The sequence below is a fragment of the Abramis brama genome (genome assembly GCF_963993115.1).
Source record: "Abramis brama genome assembly, chromosome: 17".
Taxonomy (NCBI): domain Eukaryota; kingdom Metazoa; phylum Chordata; class Actinopteri; order Cypriniformes; family Leuciscidae; genus Abramis; species Abramis brama.
This window is the reverse complement of record NC_139979.1, coordinates 9,518,768-9,540,453: the sequence shown is the minus strand read 5'-3', so window position 1 is coordinate 9,540,453 and position 21,686 is coordinate 9,518,768. Positions and strand designations below refer to the sequence as shown.

The 21,686-nt window shown below is 36.5% G+C and overlaps 1 protein-coding gene and 1 long non-coding RNA gene across 2 annotated transcripts in view; both read left to right on the top strand.

Moving 5' to 3' along the window:
• The window catches only part of LOC311067075, a 32,164-nt gene that overhangs the window by 4,777 nt on the left and 5,701 nt on the right, over window positions 1-21,686 (top strand). The window lies entirely within an intron of this gene.
• trhra (thyrotropin-releasing hormone receptor a) lies at window positions 535-5,629 on the top strand. The gene is made up of 2 exons (XM_084088662.1): window positions 535-1,707; window positions 3,053-5,629. The coding sequence occupies exons 1-2, from the start codon at window positions 931-933 to the stop codon at window positions 3,482-3,484; spliced, it is 1,209 nt and encodes a 402-aa protein (XP_083944788.1). The 5' UTR covers window positions 535-930; the 3' UTR covers window positions 3,485-5,629.

The window sequence follows — 21,686 nt, the reverse complement described above, 5'->3', positions numbered from 1 at the left end:
CTTCTGTTTCATGCTAAATTGAATGTTAGCAAAGCTAAAAGGTCTACACAGATAAAGCTGTAGCTTTTTTCCACTTCCTCAAAAATGATTTCAATTGACCTGTTTGTACAAATAATGTCACGATATGTTATACATCATAGCTCAATAATAGATTAATCCCAGTGATTTGTCTCTCATCATAAATACACATAAGACTGTCATTAAGCCATTTAAGACCTGTGTATCAATAGACTCAGTTAAGTGTCAATAATGGCTCTCATGGGTGTAAAACTGCATTTTGCAGGTGAAATCAAACTTGTCCAGCCTTCCTGGGCTTGGATCAATCTGTAACCTTATCATACCCCTTGAAACAAACTGCGTAAAAGCAAGCACTATCAGTTCTGATATAACTAAAGCAAACTGACTTTTAAACAAACACCATATTGCCGAGGAACGTTTTAATTAGAACGTGAAATGGGCCTATTGGGGGACAGTTTAGGCGAGAAACCCATAATTGAACAGACACTTCCTCTCTTGCTTGCTTCGGCATTACGCACCGCACAACCTGCCCTTACTGACGCTCTCGGTCGCGTATTAGGGTTACCACGGTCTCAGACCATATCAACCTGTTCAGCCCTGGGCGGTGCAACACCTCTGTCAGCTCTCTGCAGTTATCCACACTACGGAAAGGATTTTTATATATCACACAAATTACCACGGACACATTCTTGGCTTCGCACCAAACGAAACTGCGTTAATTTTCATCACTGAGGTCTAAAGCCTGCTGTGACTGGAGCGTGTTTTTTTTCCAGAAGGACTTTTAAAACGGACATTTTAACTTTACTGAATTTTCTTTCTCTGGAATACTAAATATGACCTTTTTTGCGCGCGTCCTGGAGAGCTGAAAAGTGATTTCTGCGGGGGAAAAAAGGAAACAAACAGAAGTGGAGCATGGATAACGGCACTATATTCAAATTTAACAACAACACTACTTCGATATGGACTGATTATACTGTCGAATACAAGGTCGCGAGCATCTTATTAGTGATCCTTATTTGTGGAGTTGGAATTGTTGGCAACATTATGGTCATTCTTGTGGTGTTAACGACCAAGCACATGCGTACCCCAACTAACTGTTACTTGGTGAGTCTGGCCGTTGCCGACCTCATGGTCCTGACGGCAGCGGGGCTGCCCAACATCACCGAGAGTCTGTTCGGCGGACAGTGGGTGTATGGATACGCCGGGTGCCTCTCCATCACTTATTTTCAGTATCTGGGTATCAACGCGTCATCCTGCTCCATCACAGCCTTCACCATTGAACGCTACATTGCTATTTGCCACCCGATAAAAGCGCAGTTTATGTGCACCCTCTCCAGAGCCAAGAAGATCATTGTTCTCGTTTGGGTTTTAACTTCCCTCTATTGCGTTATGTGGTTTTATCTTTCCGACACGACAGAAGTCGTTTTTGACAACGCTGTCCTCGTGACATGCGCCTACAAAGTATCCAGAAACATGTATTTGCCAATATATTTCACAGACTATGCGGTGTTCTACGTTATCCCTCTTTTGCTGGCCACTGTTTTATACGGATTTATCGCAAGAATTCTTTTCCTCAACCCATTGCCGTTGGATCCCAAGGAAAGTCGAAGAAACTGGAAAAAGCAGTCGTCCGTGCATGGGAACTCCAGGAGTTCCTCCAGCAGCACGACTGCTGCTTCTCGGAGACAGGTAAAGTGTTGATTTTAACGCATAACATTGTGCGTAATTGTGTGCATGGGGAGCCTGCAGTATAAGTTCTATAGCAGCATTCACTGGTTTGGAATGTGAATAATAATTCTGGTTCCGATTCCTCTAAACTGTTTAACTGTTCCATTTACTAAAGATTAGCTACGATTTAGAGAAAGATTAGAAGATTTTTTTTTTTAATTAATAAATACATAGGCCAAATAAATAAATAAATAAATGTATTTCCTATTAGGCCTACATCTAGGGTAACAGCAAATTTTAAATAAATGTAATACAATTCTTGCAAAAATGTTGTTCAAAGACGTTTTAGAGATGCACTTCAGCAATTTAAGAGTCTGTGCATAAGATTCATTTTTCGGGAAACGGACTACGCAGGTTGCGCTGCAGATTCCGGAACACATAAGGCGTTTGCCAGTTATAAAAAAAAAAATGTTTTGTGACGGCTCACATAGCCTGCAGGTAAAGGTCCAAATGTGTAGTGAAGCCAGGCGCCATCTGATGAACTCGGAGCGACTGCACTTGTGTTGTTTTTGTGTTGCCCTAGTGTTGCCCAACACGGAGAGAAACATAGCCTCTGATGACCTTTATAAAACCAGTCTTTAAGCAATGAATTTGCTCAGGCTCTACAAATGTGTTTTCCTAAATGAACCATGACATGTTATGGTGTGTTAACACATTTGGCAACAATCTGGCAAACAATACAACAGCTGTACCATGATAATCATGTTTATACTGTTGCAAAAGGCTAAGACTCAGTGAAAAATTAAAATGAGCATGCTTTAATTAGAAAACAGGTATCCTGTTAGTTAACATGTCACCCATTTTCACAGACATTCACACTTTGATCTTAAACGTTAATTAGTTGCATTGAAAAAAAGAGCAACATCAGTTTTGTAAAGTTATTAATGGTAGCTACACAATAAATGCAAACCCCATATTTCACTTAAACACTGTTGAGGCTTATAATAAATATAATATAATATAGGTTACACTTTATTTTAAGGTGTCATTGTTACAGTAATTATATATGTAAGTACTGAGTAATATTAAGCAACTACATGTATTTACTATAGGGTTAGGGTAGGATTAGGATTTTTGGTTGAGGGTTAGTTGCATGTGATTATGCATAATTTACTGTTATTACTATGGTTAGTACATGTAGCATATGTAACAAAGTCACTGTAAAATGAAGTGTTACCTTAATATAATTATGTATCTGGTAAAATGAGAATGAGTTTCAAGAGGATTTTGGTTTTAAAAACGCAATTATGAGGGATCAGAGAGTTACATACATAACTAAAAACATCTGTCATGCTGTCTGCTGTAGGTGACAAAGATGCTGGCAGTGGTGGTGATTCTCTTTGCTTTGCTGTGGATGCCCTATCGGACGCTGGTGGTAGTCAACTCCTTCCTCAAGGACGCCTATCTGGACACCTGGTTCCTCCTGTTCTGCCGTCTCTGCATTTACATGAACAGCGCCATCAACCCTATCATCTACAACGCCATGTCGCAGAAGTTTCGCGCCGCCTTCCAAAAACTGTGCCATTGCGGGCCCCAGCGCTCCGAGAAGCCCCCCACTTACAGCGTGGCCCTCACGTACAGCGTCATCAAGGAGACCTCCAACGGAGAAAGCCCGGACCACTACACCACAGAGCTAGACGACATCCGCGGAGCCGCCGAAGGGCTCCTGCCCGAGAGGAAGAGGTTGTCATTTAAAGAGTCCTCACCAGCTTGTAAAGGCACATTGGCAAGTGCTTAGCTCCCCGTTGGTTTGTGTTGATTAGGTTGCTTAATTTGCAGTGTCAGCAGTTTCACGGTGCCTCAGAGTAGCCTGGAGTGGTGGCCACATGAAAACAGCATTTTGACAATCACAGACTTTAATTTGCAGATTTATTCATAACTTTCCAAAGTAGAGTATGTTGGCTGAAGACCAAAATAGGCCCCAATCCAGTCCTGTGCAGGTGCCGTAATGCTCCTAAAGCTATCATGGACAGACAATTGAATGGTTGATTGAACATGAAAGGGTGATGGTAAATTTGGAGGTGATTGAGTGTGTGAGCTCAGGGGTGACTTCTACTCTGATGATTTGTGGACTCAAAGCACTACCACTGTGGCAATAACCACATGCATCACTGCCAAATCATCACTCTGGAAAACTTGTTCCAAGAACGGGTGTCAAATTGATACTCACACTGCACTCTGAAAAATTGGACAGTTGATTACTTCTCTGGTTTCAATTGTAAGCTCAGTTTTACAATTGTGACTCAAATGTATCCTGTCCAATTTCTGCCCAAGGAGTATAAAATGACCCGAGTCTCAAATCATAATTTTTACACCTAACCCTGACACTAGAATTAAGGGTGTTGCAGATTCAAGTCCTGAACTTTAGCATTTCAGCAAGCCAGGATTGACACCCACTTCCCACATTTATCAGTCTAAACCCAGAGTAAACATGCGCCTGTTGCTTTTGTCACATATATTGTGAATAGCATCATCAGCTGAGGCTGTTTTCTCACAGTGGCATTGATTTCCTAGCAGAGCTACATTTTTGCAGATAGTACACTGCAAAATTATGGAGGAAATGAAAATAATTTGTCATTTTAGATGTTTATATCTGTATCATTTGCATTTTTGTGGTATAATTAAGGTACGGTAATTTAACAGTTATTTTATAGGTAACACTTTACAATAAGGTTTCATTAGTTAAGAAATTAACTAATGAAAGTCCAGCATTTGCTGCCGTCGGCAACATTTTTTTGATCATATTCAGTGAAATCGACACTATAATCCGACAGAACAACATAAATTAGGTGGTTTTAGAAAAAAACCCGAGCTTCTAACTCCACCTGGAGCGTGTTATTTGTTTTGCAAAAATCCACCGCTCCCGGATCATCGGGTCCAATCAGCGCTGGGGGGTGTGAGATCTGACTGTCAATCACAGGTCGTGCACACGCCACAGATCCCACTCCCCCCTCGCGCTGAGTCGCGCACGTTACAATATCACATGCACACGCCTGAAGTTCGCAGGTGTGTTGGATTGTACGACGCGTGATGGCGGAGAGAAAATCTACTAACAAGCTTCCGATTCCTCGGTTATTGCTATATATGGGTAGATTAGCCAGGGCAGCCTACCTCCGAGTCCATGGTGTTAATCGATGCTGAAGAGACGGACGCGTTCACAGAAAACATGGTGCACACGCACTGACGAGCACGAACTCGATGGGAGGGTGCTCACTGATAGTGGGGGAAGGGCATGAGAGTTGTTAACATTCAAAATTTTGGCTAAGTCGACTCAATCTGCCAGACTGCAGCTTTAACATGATCAAAGAATGAACAGTACTTCTACAGCATTTATTAATCTTAGATAATGTTAATTTTAACATTTACTAATGCATTATTAAAATCAAAAGTTATATTTGTTAACACTAGTTAATGCACTTTGAACTAACATTAACGAAGATTAATAATGAAATACTGTAACAAATGTATTGCTCATTGTTAGTTCATGCTAGTTAATACATTAACTAATGTTAACGAATGAGACCTTATTGGAAAGTGTTACAAGTTTATGCTGTAACTACCTTGTTTTAATACCTTGAAAAAAAAAAAAAACTTTCAGCTCTCTATCTGTAGTTTTCAGTAGTTGGTTGCTGTAAAATACCTGCGTGAACATGGATTGTAATGTGAAATTTTAACCTAACAACTAAAATATGTTTTTCTCATAATCGGTGAACACTTTATATGATGAAATGTACAGCTGTTGTGATGTAAGCAGAAGAGAAAAAAAGTGTATGATGGTAACATTTGTTTTGTGTTTAAATTGCCTTTCTTGCTGTTTTAAAACGTTTTGTATTTGTATTTTGTACAATTGTGGTTTAAAATAAAGTAATAGCTATTTGGGAAATTCCTCTTGATTTCATTTTTATGGTTTAACATCCTCTAAATGTGATTGAACACACATATTATGCTAATGTTTATCTCAATCCTGCAACATAAAATCCAATCAAATGGATTTCAGCTCATTTCCTTTAAATCATCCCCTGGATATTGTTTTTTGTCACAGATTACGCAGTGACGGAAAAAAACAGCCAAGCTGTAAAGTTGTTTATGTTTGAGTGTCCAGGTCAAACCACCTTTTAGGCCCGTCCCATTGCAGAAGCCGCCCTGACCCTTGCTAAGCTGTCAAGTTCATGGAGCCTCTGACGCAGGGCAGATGCTCAGCCAGAAGATGGACGTAGAAGATCTAGAGGTAGCCTAGACATTTATTACCGTTCCCTCCTGCCCTCTGATTACAATAAATCATCACTCCAGAAGTGGGTAATCAACAAAGTGATTTATGAGGGGCAATAAATTAAAGAGCACTAACAAACATTAGAGCATTTCTTGCCGCACGCTGAAGATTGGAGTAATGATGCTGAAAATTCAGATTTAATAGGAATACATTTTTCATTCACTATTAAGTAGTTGCTAATTAGCATGCATATTACTAGCATATTGGCTGTTTATTGGTAAAGTAATGCCCTTTACCTCATACCCAAAACAGTGGGGGTGGGGGGTGGTGGTAGTCTTAGTTACAATTTATACAAAATCTACAATATATATCTCACCTTCTGTTAATGCTAACTGCTGTCCCTTTTTTTCCTCAATTTATGGGGAACAAATTAGTAAAAGGTATTATTTTCGCTGTTTTTGACCCATGCAACTTTGTATTTTAATCAATAAGGTTGTCACCTACATTTTACATAGAAGTTCAAAATTCTCAATTCTAATAAAAAAAAAAGCCTCAAATCCAAAACAAAACTAGCCAAACTAATATAAAGTTAAAACATTGTTAAAGTCAAGTAAACACTCATTAATAAAATAAGAACAATTGAACAAATTACAACTGATACCACATATAAAGCAATAGAACAAAGACAAAAATGAAATAAAATGTGGTTTAAAATTTTCAGGTATAGGTCTAACAGAAGACATATTACAGAAATGGAATAATCATACATTATCTTCACTGTATAAATTAAATATAACTTAATACTTATTAAGCTACAAAAATTGTCCAATCAAGAGCAATGAGTGTTATTCTGTGTTTTGTTCTTTGATTAACTTTAATGATAGCAGGTTTATTAGACTGCTGTCACTTTAAGATCTGACGCAAATCCGATTTCTCCCAATTCTTTACATTCAAGACCTTCATTTAAGAATCTGTTTATGAGGATACTCACCAAAAACAGGCATTTTGACAATTTTGTGTGGGGTTTATTTTCAGTTGAAGCAATATACTGTATAAATATAAGATATAAATTAATATATATTAATTGCACATTTTTCCCTGTTTAATTATGTATTTATTTGATTGTTCCAGCGAACTGTTGCATAAAAGGAATTTCACAGCATGGCTTCAGTTAGCCTACATACATTTTTACCTTTTTACTGTATTTCTGATCAAATAAATCCAGCCTTGGTGAGCATAAGAGGCTTCTAAAAAAAAACATTTTAATTATTTTAATTAAACATCTTAATTATTCCAAACTTTTGAATGGTATTATATATGTACTTTTCCCACATTTGATTCACACCATCTAATTGGTTACAAGTGCCAACTGGGTTTCTGCATCAAAACTCATTGGCTTGTGTGCCTGGAGCCAAAAAGGCACAAACAAATGAATCCAGCATTTGCCCTGAGTTGGATGTGGTGAGAATGAGAGAACGTTAATCTCAACCAAAGGTCTCTTGACACAAGAGTCAACAAAAGAGCTTAGCAGGACAGGGCTGATTAGTGTAAACAGCTACAGCCCAGTTCAGCCTCATGCACTTATGTCAACACTTGACAGTGGAGATAACCGTACACTCCTCTTCTATTTTAGGATGCTGCATTGTATAACATCATAACCTATACTGGAATACAAAGAGTCTGAAACACAAATGAATTGCAGTTTATACTAGGTGCTCATTCAATGCATGTCTATAGAACATAAGGACGATCTGTGTGCATCTGTTTGGCATGCTGACAATAACCCTTTTTCAGATTTTACAAGGATAAACACATTTCATTAACAGCTGTTTTCTAAAATCTTCAGCAAACATGAACTGTTCAGAAACAGTCTGTTTGCTACTGCAAATGAGACAAATTATGAAAATCAATGTTTTAAACGTCCACAGGCCACATAGTGGAACACAGAACAATAGACAGAGAAACCCGTTGCTTGAGGTTTGTACAGTTTTCCAGTCCAAACTAAACTCTCCATGTCTAGCTTGTCAAACCTAACATTCAATTACATGTGACTGGAAGTGCAGTTAAATTATTGTTGGTAGATATTGAACATTATTCATAAATGTAGCTAAAACAGGGGATCTTCAATATTGCTTATAGCAATGTCCTAAAAAAAACAGGCACAATTCAAATATTTTGAGACCAAATTAGGAAATTTGTCCTAGAATGGTGTTTTTTGGCCTGTCTCACCTCAGAGGTCTTGACCATCTCGACTGGTTTCCACAATCAAAATCATAAATTTTGACATCCATATTCGGATTCATATTCAATTAAACTATTTTAAAATAATGAACTAATTTTAATTACAAAAAACATGACAGTTTGTGCACAATCCGTTTGCCACATGATTTATTTATTTTTACCTTTATAACATTCCACAATAAAAATAAAATGGCTCATTGTCATTGGTCTGTACCTATTTTTTAAAAACCCTCAACTAAAACAACTTTTTTTCAGAAACCTTTGTCAGTTTTGATATTTCTGAGTTTATTAAAGGGATAGTTCGCTTAAACATGAAAATGTCATCATTTACTCACCCTAATGTTGTTTCAAACCTTTCTTTCTTCTGATGAACACAAAATAAGATATTTTGAAGAATGTTGGTAACCAGACAGTTGATGGCACCCATTGACTTTACAAGTATTTTTTTCCTATGGAAGTCAATGGCTACCGTCAACTGTTTGATTACATTCTTTAAGGGATACTATCCCTTTAAGCGAAGAATTACCACTGAATTGACAATTGAATTGACACTACTTCAACTCATCAACTGAGCTGACAAGGGGTGACACACACATACTGTATGCACTCACAAAGACACAACATCTCACTCACAAACTTACTGAAGCATTAGTGTTATCTCTGCCTGTTTTCTTACTACACTGCTCAAAAATAAGGGAACACTTAATCATCACAGTACAACACATGAAACGGGTGCACTGGAAAAGCAACAGCAAGACCACCCCCCAAAAAGGGAATGGTTTTGCAGGTGGTGGCCACAGACAGCTACTCTTTCTTTATCCTTACTGACTGATGTGTCTTTTTTGTTAGGGTCCTTGTCACTACTTTTAGCATTAGGCAGTACCTGCAACCCAATCAGTTTGCACAATCCAGATCCTCCAGGATGGCACATCCATACATGCTGACAAGGAGTTTTGTTGGTTCTCCTAGAATTGGCAGGTCTGCCATTAGCACCCCGTTCACTACGCAGATGAGTGCAGGTTCACACTAGCACATGACAGACGTGAAATGCCGTGGGGAACGTTATGCTGACTGCAACATCATCCAGAGACCAGTTTGGTAGTGGGTCAGTGATGGTCTGGGGAGGAATATTTTTGGAGGGTCACACAGACTGTTAGGTACTGGGATGAAATCCTCAGAGCGATTGTCAGACCTTACACTGGGCACAGTGGGCCCTGGGTTCCTCCTGGTGCATGACAACACCCGGTCTCATTTGGCCAGAGTGTGTAGAGAAGAAGGCATTGATGCCATTGACTGGCCCTCACGTTCCCTAGACCTGAATCCAATTGAAAACCCCTGGGAGATTATGTATCTGAGCTTCCGAAGCTGCCAAGTAACACCACAGACTGCCCAGGAGCTCACTGAGGCCCTGATCCAGGTCTGGAAGGACATCCCTCAGGACACCATCCACCATCTCATCAGGAGCATTCTCCTCATGTGTTTTTTGACCAACCTGAGCTACCCTTTGACCACCAATCTTTCACATGCTTTCATTTAATTTTATTATGGACGGGACGGTATCTGATGAAAACAATAAAATTAATAAATAGAGCCAAATCGCTGAATCTTTAATATCAGTAGGTAAGATACTTGTCTAGATGTCTCTGCTCACTTATGTGGGTTTATTATAAACAGCCACTTCTAAACTTAAATGTAAAAAGGATTTTAATATTACATTAAAGTTATATCAATAAGAAAGTAATTAAAAAACATACAGTATAATACACGTAAGCACAGCAGATGACCTCACTGCCAGCACACACACACATACACATACACTCATAAACTGAGAAATGCCCTGAGTTGGCAATGCCAGTCTGATGGGGAATGTTATATCTCAACCTAAGGTTAACAACACCCTCTGTATATTTCAGTGTATATACGTTACACTATATTATTTAAATTACCTCTCTTTTCATTATGTGCAATATCATGCAGTACTTACTGCTTACTGTGCAATATTTTGCACTATTTGCCTTGCTTGCACTGGTTTTGTGAGTATTGTTTTATATTGTCTTTGCGTTGTCTTGATTATGGCATATTGTTTATTGATGTATTGTAGGCTACTGTATATTGGTCATTATCGTATTATTTCTATTCTACTTAAATTGTATTATTTAAATTAAATGTTAGTCCGCACAAGCTATATGTGATGGTACCGTAAGGATTGCATCAATTTCGCTATTCGCTTGACAATAAAGAATCTTGAATTTTCTGTAATGCCCACGTCTAGTAAACACACACTCCCACCTCTGTAATAAACAAAAAGATATTAGTCCCATCCGAATCTGAACATGAAATCACAGACATCAGGTGATAAGAATTGTAATTCAAACCACTTTTAGAGAACTAGTCCAATCTGAATAGGGCTTAAGACAAAATGTATTTCCTCTCTCATGTCTGTGATAACCTAGGCTATATCTTAACTTATCTCTCATTCTTATAAGAAATAAGAAATAATTCTAATTTATAGTGGTACTTTGGGGCTATTTGAGATTTAAGTATCAATATTTAAAGACATCACATTAATAACAGGCTATTTTCAAAGGAAATTCTAAGAATATCTAAAGAACAGTTTATAGCAATGATCTCATGCTTATGAAAAAGAAAACCTTAAATGGTGCGGCAATCACTGCACTGCTATCACAAGGGCAACAAAGTGAGTCGAGACCATATAATAATGGCTTGCTCAGGTGGTCATTGGCTTGCTGTCTCTGATTGGCTTTTGTTAGCCAAGTGAAAAAGTGCTATTCAAACTTAAAGACTTGATACTATCCATACTGTCTTCACCCAAAGGCTTCTTTTCACTCTTCAAAGTTACTTTGGAGCGCTGCTGTGAAAAAAGACATGTGTGTGACTATTGACCTTTAAGGTCATTTTAACCGTAACCTGTAAAAAATATATACCTGGACCAGACACTGACATCAATGGATGTATGAACAATTGCACTTCAAGGAACTTATATATGACGTATTATACTACCTGTGCTGCTTTCATAGAGTAAGTTCAGTAATGAACTGAATGACAAAGAAGTCAGTTATCGCATGATTAACAAATAGACCCTGGGAACAGTCCAGGTGTGCTCAACCCATGAAACCGAGATATATTATTTGCTGAATCAAAGACGAAATTGCTTTAGCATATAAAATGATCAGAAATTAGCTTAATGTGCCTCAAGTAATTGTCACTGCATTTTTAAAGTAAGCTTGTGCCATTATGGTTGGGGGAATTAAGCAGCAAACATTCTCTGTGGATTATCTTACAGTGTGCCATGCAACACTTCATCCAGTGTGCTTATAATATACTGTAGGATGGGAGATTGAGCAGATGTTTCTGCCCGAACTGTGCCTAAAATTAATGGTTAACCTCTATCATTCCCATGTTGTAATGAATGAACAGTAAAGCCGCACTGGCATTCACAAATCTCAAGCCAGTGTTGCTAGGCAACAATTATTTATATCCATCAAAGCTCAAGTTGATGGATTTCTTGTGGACAGCTGAGGAAGTAACCCAGTGGAGGAAAATAACTCGTTCGAGAGGGTACTGATAGGTTCGTTCAGGTGAAAGCCAGATCATGAATGGACAAATCCGATAAGACATGATTCTACAGATTAATCAAATCACACTTTGGTTAAATCTTAGTATCGCTGAAAATTATAATTTTCGAATAAGCCCAGAATATACAAATAAACCACCTTTGGCTATTTAGCACAATGGCATTATAAAAAAATAATCATAGTAACATTTGCAGTTTCCAGCATTATTTGTGAAACTGACTGACTCAGACTAAAGGCTAAAGATGGCTAAAGGCTAAAGATACAACATTTAATTTAGATGTATTCAGAAAAAAACATGCTTTAAACAAAAGCCACAAGTGCCTTATGAAAAAGGTTTTGCAGAACAAACAGTCCTTGAAAGAAGGGGCTCAGATCAGATCTTTTAAAATACTTTGTGATCCCTAAAATGACTGTTTTCAAACAGGTCTACTTTTAGATGCTCAAACACCATTGGTTAAACCAGGGCTCGACATTAACGCTTGTCGGCTTGTCCGGAACAAGTGGGTTTTTTGAAGGGACAAGTAAAAGATAATTTTCCTTGCCCGACCGGACAATTAGCCTGATTACAACGTACTGAGTACAGTAGCCCATTCCTAAACAAATGCCTCATTCTTGAATGAATCAGACGTTTGAACAAATCGTTTGAATGAATGAATGACTCATTGACTTATTAAAGGCATCGCTTATTAAAGGGTAACTCTCGCCTAGGCTCTTTTTGTTAATCTACTCGAGTCAAACTTTTGTGTAAAAGCATAATTAGAATGGAAACGCCATTTTTAAGATTGACCGTATTTTCGTTTTAGGTCAAAATGCCTTTTGAATGGGAGTGCTTGGGGCACTTCTATGATAGCTTCAAAATCGCTATTTTTAAAACACTAAGAAGGCTCGACACAACATGAAACTTTGCTTGAAGTATCACCAGGGGCTCTACACATGGATTTGAGCATTGACTACATTGTTTGTGTACACAAAGTTTACTAAAAAGAAAGGTTTTGTACGACTCACTTTATCAGTTAGTGTTTCCGGTGGCTGGAATTTTGTCAGTCAAAAGTAGTCGATCTCCGAATGCAACATAATGAACTGACTTCATATGAGGAAATGTCATGAACTTGTAATTTCAATGAAAAGCATGATAACTTAAAAAATATCCGTGAATTTATATGGAAACAAGCTTTAAGAGCTTTCCATCTTTACTCTCCTCATGTTACGTTGCATTCGGAGATCGACTACTTTTGACTGACAACATTCCAGCCACCGGAAACACTAACTAAAGTGAGTCGTACAAAACCTTTCTTTTTTCCTTTCTCAGCTAAGTCTTCACCACATGTGATATCATCATAACTGCATTCTCTCCCTGCATCGCTCACCCTCTGCACTTATAATAAACTTATTCACCCCAACCTTGTCTGCTGCCTTCTGATTGTGACACATATTACATAACATTTATGACAACACTTTTAATAAATCGTTGTGCTGTTTTCAGTGCGTTGTTCCAGGAAGAGCGTGTCCAAAACAAGAGTACACATTTTGACAAGCACACATCTGAGGCGGTGTTGGTGACATATTGTTGTTATATTTGATTATTAAATATGTAATTTAATAAATGATCAATCACATCGACTCATTTTACAATCCTAGCCCTTTATTTAGATTAAAAACCCTTCTCATTCATTTGGTGAGGAACATAGCGTTTTGTGCAGCATTTGTACACCCTGTCATGCTGTTGGCTAAATGCCACTGCAGTAAAGGCATATTGCAGTATTAAGGCTAACAATTAATCAATTAATTGATCGTTAATTTAAACAACGATCTATCATGGGAATTTGTGTAAATTGACATCCCTTAACTTCCTTATATTTTTTATCCTTCACTAGGTGACAAAGAAATGGCAATAATGCATAAATAAAATACATGCAATTATAGCATTTTCTGTCAAAAAAGATGAATATTGATATTTGATGCATGACTGAGAAGACAGCATACCAACTCATGTTTTACTTAATGGTTAATCATTATCCTTGAGACATTCACCTTTTGTTTGATAAACAGACACCTTAATCTGAGATGTGCATGCATAATATTATTAACTTAAAAAGACACTTCACACTTTTGAAATTTTCAAACCTATATAATTTCCTTGAGAAAACTGTAGAAGTCTGGTGTCAGTGGTATCTAGTTAGCAATGTGCTTATTTTAATATGCCATTTTATAAGATTCATTAAGAATCGCAATAGCCACCAAAATAACAATTACATCAGATTTTACCGCAGTGTTAGTATATGAAACCGTAGTGTTATGTCCCTCAAAAAGCTCTTGATGCGGGCAGAGATAAATAAGCCTTGAATGCTTTGAAACATTAATTTATACCTCATATTAGATCACATTAAACCTCTCATATCAAGCATTTGATCACATTACGGCTCTCATATGAAGCTATTCCACATAACTGAAAACCATTTCATATTTCATCAGTGTGTACCATTTCAAATGTAATTATCTAATACATTAGTGTGAATTATATTTCCCTACACATCACTGGACCCCCACTGGAATCTCATTTTCCATTTTTGTATTCTCCTTGTCATGCTGAATGCTAGATCTCCCACTGTCCCTTGTTCCCTCATGCCATGAGTTTTGGTGCGTCATAGACTGACTGATCTCTTGGTTTACACAACCTTAGTGCCTTGTGTTTTACAGAAGCCTCCTGTACAGAAGGAGTCTGAATGTGTTGAATTTTGACCTCTTTAGACGTTTTTTTAGGAGAGGAGAGTTGCTTTATGTTGAGCCTGTCTCCTCAAGCTTTGAGTTATTTGCTTTGAGGTCATTCATCTGCATACTGATGAGGTCACCTATTAAAAGGTCAGCTAATGGCTACTTGACAGGTCACATCGAAAAGTGAAATTCTTCTGTCTGACCTTTACAAGAGCAGCACTAAATGTAGAGGTCTGTAATTCACCTTTAAAGTCTGTAAAAAGGAAAATAAATAGCTGTGATGTATATTTTTGCTGACGTTGGAGTGTTGCTGCATGCAGAGTTTAAAATGAACATTTGCCAAGTGCCAAATGCTAGAAAAAACTGGCCATTGGATGATAACTTAAAAAGAAAATGCTACCATGGCTTCACACATTAAGATTAGCCTAGAATGAAAATGTGCATGTATACGTTTCAGACAAGCTTTGCATCATAATATATATATATTTCAATTATTAATTTTGCAAGTTACACTGTAAAAAATGATTTTTTGGTGAAGTAAATACTACTGAAAAAACCCCCCAAAAAAATTTACATGAAAAAGTTAGTTCAGGCAAGAATTAAAAAAACTAAGTAAATTCCATATCAGTACTTAATTCAAGCGAGTAGAAATGAAAGCGTAAATATCAACTCAATAAAATTAAGTAAAAATTACTCAACTTTTCTGATACTGGGGTTCCCATCATGCACTGGACCTTGAATAATTAATGAGGTTCATTTTTCACTGGTTTCCAGCTGTATTTACACTGTTTTATCATTGCTTTTGTTGTCAGGATTAGTAACTTGCCATTTTGTGACATTTCGAGTAAATTTTCTGCTCAAAATGACACATTCAAACACAAAAATGATCCATCAAATGTTACCGTCATTGTGTATTGTCTACCAAGTATTGAGGTCTTTGCATTCACATGATGCTTAACATCTGACATGCTGTAGTATAAATTACTTAGATAATCTAAGTAAAGCACATACTATAAATAACTGGTATAATTCAATATTATTGAGTCAAATGTAATGCAAAGGAAATTTCAACTAAATCGATATTAAATCAACCTTTAACTAGCCAAGATAAAATTACTTATTTTCTTTGTTACTTTCACTTAACTAGGTTAAGTAAAGTTTACTTAATTCCATATTCCAAGTAAATTTAACGTAAAGATTTCTAATTAAAGCTACTGATAAATATGTTTAGGTTTTTACTTGGTAAATCTTTGTAAATTTACAAGCATTTTCTGAGTGGAAAAAGTTGCCTAGCTTTTTTCAAGTAAATCCTACTCCAAATTTTTTTCAGTGTACATTATGCCAGTAGGTGCCGACAAGTGACGGTTTTTATGAGTCATTGACTCTCTACACTCATTAGTTCAAAAACATTGATTCATTTGGGACAGGGCCATTCAGGAACAAAACAAGTGACTCTTTATAATTGAGTCATTGAACTCATTGAAATCATTTACTGAGCCAATTCGTTCAACAGATTGTTTCAAGAATTTCCAAAAGGACTGTATTTTATGAGTGAGCCATTGAATCATACATACATTTAACAACAATAATTCATTTAGGAATATTACTGTTGTTTTGCTCAGACCAAACAATTAATTCTGCTGGATATATTTTTGCTCTAGTGATGATAGATTGGATAATTTTACTGACTTGGATCATTAAATCTCATTCAGCAAAATTATTGAAGGCAGAGCTGCATTCAAATATTATATTTTCAGTAGCCCAATTCCCTGTCCATAATAAGCAATCTTTGACCATCATTATTATGCAGTCCAAGATTATTTAGTAACAAAGTTCACAACTTCTCTTTTTTGTTCATTTGTCATGTGATGAGTTATTGTATAGGCTTTGTACAGACTTGCACTTGCTCTTTTCCCAAATACCAGCATTTATATGCCTATCCTGTTTCCTGCTATTGCGATTCTGTGGTTGCATATGGCAAAAAGGTAATTACACCGCTGGTAATTAATAAGCTGGCAAATGCTCAGGTAAATGTGTGTGCTAAAATGACAGTGACTTCAAATGTCAAGTATTCCTCCTTCTCCATTAAACTCCTGTCATGTTAGAGTCATGCGTAGAGTCAAAGCACTCGCTAACAACCGTGGATGTGACTCACATATGAATGGATAATGTGGAATTACCGTTTTGATGCTGTGCATGTGATAGCATTTGGTCTGAAATGGCATGTTGTACCAGGGGAAGAAATAAAGCTTATTAATATTTGGTGGGTAAGATAAAAAAATAAATAAAAAAAAACGGTTTAATCAAAATGCTTGTAATAAATGAACCACTGAAATTTTATTGAAACACGTCTTTGGGGGAATTTCAAGCAAAGCTACTCACCAAAATAGCAATTTCCCTTGCGAGAGAGAAAGTTGCTCTCTAAATAATATGTGCTGGTGTATATCACCTGATGAATGTATTATTCATGAAAACACTCAGACCCTGAAGACAAAATGAACACTGCAAAAATGTTCTAAACTTCTTCATCTTCATCGTCTTTTTTTACATTTTATTATATTTAAGAGCATGAGAAAAAATGCATAAGATGTAAAATTCAAATTTAGTGAGGTTAATTCTTAAACAAGAAAAATCTGGTAATGCAGTAATATATATTTCAGATATTAAAATGAATTAAGAATATTTTTTTACGCTATTTGTTTTGGTAGTGTATTTATTTTAATTTAAATTATTATTATTATTTTATTTTTTTTGCAGTTCCACAGCTCTGCATGTCAGAATAAATCGGTCTCCATGCACGACACTTTCCCTGGCATCAAATTTTGGCATGTCTAACAGGACTGTTTTTCTTCATGGATGGCTGAGTGATGAAATATAGATTGTTCCCTTTTATTGCACACTATATTCCACCAACAAGGCCCCTTCTACTCCTTATCTGTCTACATGTCCACAACCATCAAACAAATAAAAATAGCTTATACGTGAATCCAAGGCTGCTCTCAAGTTTAGTGCCATTTGATCTCATGTAGAGCCCTAGCCAAAATATAAAGATATATCCACTTTTAGACAACTGTAACAAGCTAGAGGGGATTATTGCTAAGTATTTTATTAATTAATCAATTACAGTTTTTGTTAGCCCACATTAACTTTGTATACTATAAAACTTGGTTAACTGACTTCATATGCAGCTGGCTAGGAAATTATTTGTAGGACAGGAAATTTATTTCTATATGAATAATTGCGATACACATTACAATATTTTTGCAAAATGTACTGGACAAAAACAAATTTGTTTCAGCAGACCATGATCAACAGTCCTGGTATCCAACACTAATTTTCTTCTAAAGAAAAGATTGCATTAACACCCAAGATGTTCTTCCCCACACCTTTGACTTTTGTCCCTCTGGACAGGGGACTTTCAGATAACAAAGTTTGAAAATACTTTTTCGAGGTCTGTGAGTTCCGATGGGTTGCCCAGCGTAAGAACATGAAGGTGATATGAGGCCAATAACCATGTTTCCTGTTCCTTCCTGTTCTAATAAAGATATTGCATTGCCAAGGAAACACTAATGTGCCACTGTGACTCATGCACCTCTTCGTGAGGAGATGAAAGGGCACGAATCATTTTGACTCATGCAGGACTGGACACACGAGCATCGTTTTCATTTCAACCCCAATACAAACATGTTCTTGAAAGAGTCTAAATTGGCTTCTCCAGGCAAAAATGTCCTGTTTAGAAATATCACGTTTGAACTTAGATTAGAAAAAGGTAGTTTGGGGATTGGTAAAGATAGGGTTATATTTTTGCTTTAAAGCATATAGTTTGATGTTGGTATCAGATCAGGTTTAATGGAAAGTGTTAGATAGCCATTGAAACATCTAAAACGTTAAATCCCTTTTATGTTAAAACACCTTTGGAGATATACATATGTTTGCAAATACTTGGAGGTTCATAAAACATTGAATTAATAGAATTTCCGCATTGATTTTTGAATAATTAACTGTTTAATGTAGTAAATGCCAACGCATTCTCATCCTAGGGCGTCATATACTGACGCTTTTGAAATTTCTTCAATATCCGACGCAAAGGGCACCCTTTAGCGTCAATATGAGACGCCGGTTATGGGTAGGTTTAGGTCTGGGGTAGGTTTAGGGTTAGACCGCTAGGAGGCGCCTCCTAGACTCATATTTATCTGCGTCTCATATTGACGCCTAAGGGTGCCCTGTGCGTCGGATATTGAAGAAATTTAAAAAGCGTCAGTATATGACGCCTTGGGATGAGAACGGGCTGTAAATGCATGACATTAACATTTTCACTCTGTTCTGTTTCCAAAGACATAAGAAATAAAAATAAATAAATACATAAAAAAAAATTACACTGTAACACGTAATTGAAGCTGTGACAGATGAGTGCATGAAGTATCCAACATTCCACACTTCATTTTTTAGGTTAATTAAGTCACTGATTCTTGAGAGTCGGGACAAAACTCGTTTTAAAAAACTTTTTTTTAAAATACACACTATATCAATTAGAGTTATATGTTTCTGCAGAGAAAGGTCTTAGCTATTTAACCATGTAAAGGAACAGGTTCTAAATAAAAACACATTTTTAACAAATAAACATGTTTCTCTTCAGAACTGGATTTGTGTCAACTCCGTCAGACACACTAAAAAGTATACAATTTTAATTCTTCAAATCCAACAAGAATCTAAAGTTCTGAAGTATATTGTAATAGTGTTTAGTTACTCTGATATGTAAAAAAATACAATATATAAACTGAAGTTGTGATTTCACACTATTCTGAAAACTCAGATTTCTAAATATTTGCATTTTCAAACTTTGATTTCAATATTGTAAAAATAAATTCCTTAAATAAATAAAACATAAGAGGATGTAGATCAGATGGTCCTTTATTACAAAAACAACATAAACTGAAGGAAGAATATTTTTTTTCCCCAAAAAATGAACAAAAACATACATGCATCCAACGCTGTTAACGAAGATCTGACGGTGTTGACGAAGATCTGACGGTGTTGACGGAAAAACTGATGGTGTTGACGGAAAACTGACGGTGTTGACGAAAAATGTTTGAATGTTTTACCTCAGATTTGTGAAATGTTCACCTGTTTGTCATGATATGTTCTGACAATAAAGAGTAGTTTAAAACCACAATTAACGCTCTGTTTTCTACAACTTTCACTTAGGAGCAAAAATCTGCCTTTAAACTTGAAAGACATTTATCGTGATAATTATCGATAACGACTGATATAAAAAAAAATATTGTGATAATTTTTTTTGGACATATCGCCCAGCCCTACACTGGCTTCTCATTTCTCTATCTCTGTCTCTACATATATAAATATATATATTAAAGTGCTGGCAAAGTTACACGTTACACAATAATAAGCAGACCACTGCCTGCCCATTATCTACAAGTCAGATGCGTATGGTTAAATAATGTAATGCATGCTATGTATGTGCATTTATGTGTAAATAAAACCCTGAAATAACAGTTTAACCCTTCACTATATTCACAAATAATATTATATTCGCACATTAAGAGGTTATTGGTGGATTTGTCAACTCCGTCAGCTTACAGGTCAACTCCGTCAGACATAGAACCTGACGGAGTTGACGTCTGACGGAGTTGACGTAAGGGCATGTATTTTCCCGCCAAAATATGTATTGTACACTGCAGCTAGGTAGTTTTTCCTCAGTTGATAGCTGTCCCAATAACCTCACTAAAATGCTTAAATTCAATCCACTATGGTTTAAAAAAAAGTATCTTAACAGAAAGATGGTATTGACATGATGCAGCTGTGACCATAGGAATATTGACATTGTTTGTCTAAAATATAAAAAAATGTAAAAGGTACCAGAGCATGTGTGGTAGTGCTGCATTCACCACAGGCAGGGAGATGAAAAGGGGTCCTCAGGGATATAGCTGACCATGCTATTTCCTGATTTAAAGAGCTTTATGAAAAAATCTGACGGAGTTGACAGAAACTGAGGACACAACTTTAATAGGCAGATTTTTATGGAAAATATTGTTTGATGTTCACTTCATGCATTGTTTTTTATATTTATACCCCTTATTTTTTATTTGATATATATGTTTTCACAATTGTAGAGCTTTTTTTAAGTTTTTTGGGATGGTTAATATTGTGACCTCTTGCTGAGGACAAGTGCAATAACATGGACCTTCTAACCACAGACCATACATTTAAACAAATTTTCCCCAAAAAGATAAAAAAGTTTATTCTAAAAATCAGATAGGTATATACAATTCCTTTAGATTTAACTTTGTAAGTATGTCAATCATGATGAATTGCTTAATTTTTGCTATAAATTAGACTTTTCTATGTGGGACATGTTTTGTCCCGACTCTCAAGAATCAGTGAAGTGCATCATCTGGGTATTTAAGGTGCACTTTTTCTTTTTGGAATTCTCAGTGTGAAAACACTACACTATTCATACTAAGAAACGTCATAGTAGTGCACAAGTGAATTGGGACGCACCTTTATATTTCATATTTGTCGTGCTTTAATGCTAATTATATTCAGCCAACCAAAAAGTGGAAATGACTGACTTCACCTTGGCCCTGTTGGCCTATAGTCCCCCTGTGGTGAAAATCAAGCTTTTAATGGTGTTTATATGCTTAAGACAAACTATGTACAAATGCATAAGTCAACACCATTGCTGAGTATTTTCTGCTATCTACTATTTTTGGCTGTCAAAATGCCGGCGGACACAGCTACAGCGAGTTGTATCTTTCTTTTTAGTAAACTCTGTGTACACAATGTTCTCAATGCTCGAGTTCATGTGTAGAGCCCCTGGTGATACTTTGAGCACAGTTTTATGTTGTGTCTAGCCTTCTTAGTGTTTTAAAAATAAAGATTTTTATGCTATCAGTGCCCCAAGCACTCCCATTCAAAAGGCAATACGACCGAAAACTAAAATACGGTCAAACTTAAAAGTGGCGTTTCCATTCTAATTATGCTTTTAAACGAAAGTTTGCCTCAGGTAGATTAACAAAAAGACCCTAGGTTGCATTTTGGCAACAGTTATCATTTAAATGAGTTTTAAGGGATAACATTATTGACTACAGGGGGACTTAAATCAGTAGAGAAATCTGTACAGCTGAGGTAGATTAAATAATAACAACATTTTAGCGAATGTC